The 6,416-nt window shown below is 56.4% G+C and overlaps 1 protein-coding gene across 1 annotated transcript; it reads right to left on the reverse strand.

The window, feature by feature from the left end:
• Positions 1-2,446: 2,446 nt before the first annotated feature.
• Positions 2,447-5,946, reverse strand: MMD2 (monocyte to macrophage differentiation associated 2). Its single transcript, XM_026858762.1, has 6 exons — positions 5,778-5,946; positions 4,962-5,122; positions 4,791-4,865; positions 4,383-4,484; positions 3,729-3,798; positions 2,447-3,322 (listed from the first exon to the last, which is right to left on the reverse strand). The coding sequence occupies exons 1-6, from the start codon at positions 5,877-5,879 to the stop codon at positions 3,119-3,121; spliced, it is 714 nt and encodes a 237-aa protein (XP_026714563.1). The 5' UTR covers positions 5,880-5,946; the 3' UTR covers positions 2,447-3,118.
• Positions 5,947-6,416: the final 470 nt, after the last annotated feature.

Here is a 6,416-nt window from a genome sequence, read left to right on the forward strand (position 1 = left end):
GGCAAGCTGAGCCAGCAGATGGCAATGTCATCCATGCACCGAGGTGAGTCAGTGCTCAGCACTCCATCGCCGTGAGCAGGGCCTCGCTGCAGCTGGTTGAGTGGCTCCCCTCCTCACCGGGAAGTGATGCCATGTGGGTTTATTTCCAGATGCTGCAGGGAAACTAATTTTGATTTAACAAGCAGGCAGTAGTGAGGTATCTTGAGTTTTTATTTCAATCCTACTCCACAGGAAACAATATTTGCTAGCATTATCTTCCTTACATTTGTTTTTATTTGACCCAACACTGTGTTAAATATAAAATACTGATTGAACAAGAATGGATGGTGAAAAACATGAAATGCTAAAAAGATCCCTCAAACCCTTCTCCACAGGCAACCTGAATGTTACGAATCATTTAAAATTAGTATAAAATAGGAGGACAATCTGATAACCTGCTCTGTGCCCCCCACCCTCCTTTGCAAGGGAAGGATTTAGGAAGCAAGAGAAGAGGGAGGACTTCCTAATTACAGAGAAGCCCACTCAGAAAATCCGGCCTTGAGGCAGTGTGGCAATGTCCCCTACAGAGCCTGGCCACCCATTCCCACCCAGGCATCTGTCCTGCCCTGGGTTTTCAGCAGAAGACTGAGATGAAGTGGTCTCAGAAAGGTCCTTCTGGCACCTCCGTGTGCCTCAGGAGCCCCTGGGATGGATTTGGGGCCAAAAAACACCCAATGGTGAAATGGCTTCTGAAATAACTCCCATGGGGTCAAGCCCGTGGACAAAACACGATGGTGGTCCCTGGGCTCCTGCCACGGGACATTTGCCCAGCAGCTGGGAGTGCTGTGTGCATGCTCTGTCCACAGGGCGGTTCCCCTGAGGGATTTAGTGACAGAGGGGGAACGAGACTGAGGCACACTGAGCCGCAGTTGTCACCATGCCCTACGGTGGCTCTGGGTATCCAGCCCCCCCCACTCAATGAAAATTGAAGCACATGTTTGTAAAACATTGCTTGTCCTCCAGGTGCTTCATGGGGTCCTCACATGAGCCCTGTGAGGTAGGTCATTGTCTTCACCCCCATTTTACAGATGGGGAAACTGAGGCACAGAGAAGGGTAATGACTTTCCAGATAGAAAAGATGGCTTCTTCTGCTCTGGGACCCCATTTCCCACTATTCCAACCCCAGACATGCCCCACCAACTGCTGGTTACTCACAGCTCGATCTCCTCTACCCCTCCATCTGCAGTAAATGACAGAGCAAGGGTTGGGACCTGCAGGCCTGGCAGAGGCAGCAGCAGAGACTGGGCTCAGACTGGGTCATTCACCCCCTGTCCCGAAGACCACCCATCATCCTGAGAGGTGTCCCAGTCCAAAGGCTGCTTTGGGATGCCCTGGGCAGAGACGCCCCAACAGCCCCATGCTGGGTTGGGGTGCCAGGCACAGCACCCAGAGACCCTTACAGGAACCTTCTGCCTATGGAGGTGAAATCCCACCAGATATTTTGCCATCCTGGTGACCACTGTCCCCATATCAGGAGGGGAAGAGTATCGGGACGCTTTCTCTTTGGTAATTTGCTGCCAAGTGTCATGGCCCTGGAGACCCAGTCCCGGGGTGCCGCAGGCTGGAGGGACCCAAAGCTCTGTGAGAGGTGGGCCAGAGCCAGGAGCTCGGCTCCTCGGCACACTGCCAGAGAAACAGGAGATGTGGGACAGTGGCCATAAATCTCCTTCACTTGCCACGTCATGCTGAGACTACTGCAGTTGCGATTAATCAAGAGGCCAAAAAGAGAGGATGGGAAATCGATGTCTTTGGGGGCTCCCAGGGACGGTGCAGGCGGGGCTGAGAGCAGCACTGCTCTGCTGGCCGGCCCCGGCACAGAGCCCGGCACAGAGCCCGGCACGCACCAGACCCTCCCGGCTCCAGCAGCAATGCTGGCGTGTTTGGGAGTCGGACCGGGTGTGGTTTTTCCATTCCAGCAGCATCGGGGCTGCTCCTGATAGCTGGGCAGTCCTGTTATTCTGCTTGGAGAGCACTATGCAGCCGTGGTTAGGAATTTTTTAAAAACCAAGCATTACTAGGAGCCTCCCATCACAGCTCACCTCTAAGCATCACATGGATGCGTCCCTTCCCTGTGGCATTCACAGGAATGTCAGAATCCCTCCCAGAAGTGGATTTAAATCTGATACTGAGCAAGAGGTTCGTCATCAAAATGGGAGCAGAGAGGCAGGCAGGCCTGTGATCCCAACCCAAGGAGGTTTTCTTCCCTCCCTCGAGGAGAAAGAAAATCCCATGATGCGGATGGGCTGACCCCAGCCAGGTGGATGCCGGGAGCCAGTCCCTGCTCTGCTCCCTGCCCAAGGCACATGCGGCAGAGCCTGGGAGCGGGGACGTGCTTCCCAGCACTGAGACCGGAGAGGAAAACAAAGCACCCCAGGGAGAAAATATCCGTGGAGGCTTTCAGGGCCCATCAAAGGGCTGATGTACTGAGTTGTGCACTTAATACTGGCTTAGAGAAAGGGTTTTCCAGTGCTTGGGGGCTCAGGGGCACCCTGGAAGAGATTCAAGTTTCAATCTCCTGTAAGGCTTTGTTGCCTCTGGACCTTCCCACCAAGACCTTGGGAGGGGGCAGTTAATGCTGACACAACTTAGGACCATTTAGGAGCCCAGCCTGGGTGGTGCAGGGGTGCTGATGTGCCCCCCTCCCTGGGTGGGGCAGCTGCACACCCAGGCATCCCAGGGCACCTCCAGTCCCCTGGGTGGCCTAAGGACTCCGGTAGCCAAACCCAGGGTGTCACTAGCCAGGGGCATGCAGGGCCCCTGGTCCCACGGAATGCTGAGGGTCAGGCAGGTGAGCGAGGCCTCCCCAAGCCCTTGGCAAGGGGTCACTCCCTTATTGCCCGCAACCCATCAGTCAGCCACTGTGTTATGAAATCTTTGCCTAAAAAACAGTTCCCAAGGTTAAAAAAGAAAAATCTGTTTAAAATCAACCTCCAGGCTCTCCTCTCTGTGTGGGAGGGCACCAGTGGCTGCTGCCTGTGGGGCGACCGGGTGGTTTGGGGCAAGCCCACGGCACAGGCTGCCTCCCCGCTCCCCCCCATGCCCCGTGTGCCGGTTGGCACAAACGATGTCTTTAAGGCATCTACCGGGATGTTTTAGCCTCCAGCGCGCCGGGCCGGTAGAGGTACCTCCAAATGGCGTAGTAGTGGATGCCCGCTCCGATGGCCACGAAGAGGTGCCAGATGGCATGGGCGAAGGGGATGCGGCCATCGCTTTTGAAGAAGACCATGCCCAGGCAGTAGAAGAGTCCGCCGGCCACCAGCTCCGGGAGACCATCCCTGTTGGGCTGGGAGCAAGCGGGCAGGCAGGGCTCAGTGATGGCCATGGCATGCCTGCCCTTTCCCCACCACTCCATCGAGACCAGAAGCATGGCCCCAGCTGCAGGGTGAAGGCAGGACCCTCACCCTGCCTTCTGCTACCCCCTCCCCTCCAGCGAGGCAGTGGGGACGCAGCAGCCCGGCTTTGCTGGGAGGACTACAACTCAGTGGAGCCCGGGCAGGAGGTCCACTGGAGATACACATGGTATCTGCTGGGCACCCAAAGCATTTGCAAAACCAAGCTGGGCTACATCTTATTTGGGGACAGCTTTATCCACCACACAGCCTGGCCCACACCAACCCACCAGAGACAAACTGGCCCTGCTGGGATTTGTCCGTCGTGCTGAGCCCATGTGATTCCGAGCAGTGGCTTACCATGGAGAGAATGACCAAGGCAGGGAAGAAGCCCATGACAACGTAGCACACCAGCTCCACCAGCTTGTACCTGCGACCAACAGAGAAGCTGCTTGGAGACAGGTGCAGGGGGAGCGTTGAGTTTTAAGCTTGTAACGTCCACTGCCATGCTATAGAAAAAGGGGTGGAGGTGCCATCACAGCACGTCCCATGTCCTCATGTGTCAGCCCCACCACCGCGGCGGGGATGGCACCCTGCTCCGGGGGTGATGGACCCCCACCCTGGCTTGGGAGCTGCCAGCTCAGGGCCAGCTCATGGGGCTTCAGGGAGACATCGGGGGCCTTTTGCTTTCTATTTGGTGCCACCGTGTGGAAGAAGCAACTCATGGCAGCACGTCCCTGCTCCCTCATCCCTGCTCCCACGTCCCTGCCACCAAAGGTCCTCAAACCAGGGTGCGGATGGGGAAGGACAAGGTCCAAGGCAGCTCTCCACTGTGAATTGACCAGGAGGATGCCCAGGGACCCTGTACCTGGCTAGATAGCTGTCTGTCTGTCCATCTCCATTCTACTTGCTCTCCCCTGCAGCCTGACTACCGTCGGGGCATTAAGAGGGGCTGGCAGAGCTGAGCTGGGGTCTGTGATAGCCACCAGCATGCAGCCAGGTAAAGGTACTCACCGCTCATGGAAGAAGAAGACGTAGACAGTCCCGACAGACGCCATGATCCAGATGATCCAGCGCATGTGGGAGGCCCATGGACCCAACTCCCTCAGGTTCAACCTGCAAGAGCCAGGTCTGTGGTGAGGCAGGTCTAGGGCAGCACCCCCCAGTCCAGGCTGTGGGCAGCGAGGTGCCAGGGAAATGCTGCCCTCGCCCCCATGGCTGTTCCACCAAAGGGTCTTCCTAACTTGTAACTTCAACTTAAAGTGGTTAAAATGTAGAGGATAGGAAGGTTTTGTAGAAAGGGGCAGGGTACAGCCTTGAGCAGAACCAAAGTCAGAGAGTGAAACCCTATTTGTTGGATCTGGGCTGATTTTCTCCCCTTCGCTGGGGTCAAGAAATGGCCCCCACCCACCAGCAGCTCACCAGGGAGCGTACGACGCTGCGATGAAGAAGTAGATCACCATCCTGTCAAACATGTGCAAGCAGTGTTCCACCGTCCTGCGGGACAGACAGACAGATGGGTCACAGCCTCTGGCACCAGAGGCCTCTGGACCCTCTCACCTTTTCCGAGCCTCAAGCAATCAGGGCTGGTACCTGAGATGCCTCTTCTTCCAGGAGATGGTGTGGAAGATGGTGGAGACAATGAAGAGGCTGGACAAGCCAAAGCCATAGATCCAGGCTGAGATGGTTTCCCACTGGTCATCAGAGAGGATGTAGAGGATGGAGCTGCCGAGAATGCTGGGCAGGATCCAGAACTGAAAGGGAGAAGCAAATTTGTTGATTCTCTGTGTTTCCATTGAGCAACTACAATACAGTATCTGCTTTTCCTTTTAGATGTTTCTTTTGCTTCTAGGCAAAGCTATCACCCATAAGGCGCAGGCTGGCCACCCGCACAGGCCAGAAAGGGTCTCTCCTGCCTGGTGGAGTTCCAAAATAGCTTCTCCAGGTGGAGGTAGGGAGGAGGAGAAAGGCACAAGGAGGGAGGGTATCTACCTCTGAGTCATCTTCTAGGGCTCAGAGTGGGAGCTACCAGCTCCCAAGGAAAACCCTGATGCAGGGACCGCGGGTTCCCACTGCCATGTAGGCAGCCCCATGGCGTGCCTGTCACTGTTCCTGCTGTGAAGAACACTGAATTTTCAGGGATCTTTGCAAAATACTCCTGCTCCACTCAACCCCCCACCAACTTCCCTGGGTCCATGGGGCCACGGTGGGAAAGAGCAAGAGCACACCAGCTTCCCAGGGCAGAAGGAGGGAGAATGTCTGTGCTCCCTGGGAGTACCTGGGGCACATCAGCCTCATCACAGCCCTGAGACCCTCAGCAGCTGCTCCAGAGCTGAACACGGACATGATTAGGCATTCCTTGATGTTCCCCAGGGGATCCCTGAAGAGCTGAGCACTGTCTTCCCTCACCCTAGGACACGGACAGGGACTCACTGCATGGGTGGCACAGTTTGCCGCATGCTCATACTCCGTCGGCTGGTACCTGCGGTTGGGCGGAACACGGTGATTCATGAACCTGTAGCAAGAAGCAGAAAGAGAAACATGCTCAGGGGATGGGGTCTGGGTGAAAGCCCTTTTGGAGGGGTCTGCACAGGGACACCCGCCAGCCCCCCAGCCTGGAACCCCGTCTTGGCTCAGTTTTGCTCCAGCTGCTCTGCAGAAGTGACCCCGACACTGGGCACGGCTTGTCCATCTGGCTGGCCCCAAATGCCAGGACCCCAGGTCTTGCTCAGCTAAAGCTCAGGCCGAAGAATTTCCCAGTAGCTGTCGTTGCTTGCAGAGCAGAAGGCAGGAGCCAGCTCTGCCTGCTGCTGCGGGCAGGAGAGGGCAGACAACGGCAGTGGTGGGAAGAGCCCCTGCAATGAAAAGGTCACACGGGGTATTGGGGGGAACTGCTGCATGTCCCCAGCCCATCCAGCAGTGACACCCTCATGTCGCCGCAGCGTGCCCAGCTCTGACGAGCATATCCCCACAATGACTTTGGTTTCTGGGTACCACCTGCATCTACCTACTATCCACAGGGGCCCCACATCCCAGCACAGATTGCTG

The sequence above is a fragment of the Athene cunicularia genome (genome assembly GCF_003259725.1).
Source record: "Athene cunicularia isolate RWA chromosome 14 unlocalized genomic scaffold, athCun1 chr14_part1, whole genome shotgun sequence".
Taxonomy (NCBI): domain Eukaryota; kingdom Metazoa; phylum Chordata; class Aves; order Strigiformes; family Strigidae; genus Athene; species Athene cunicularia.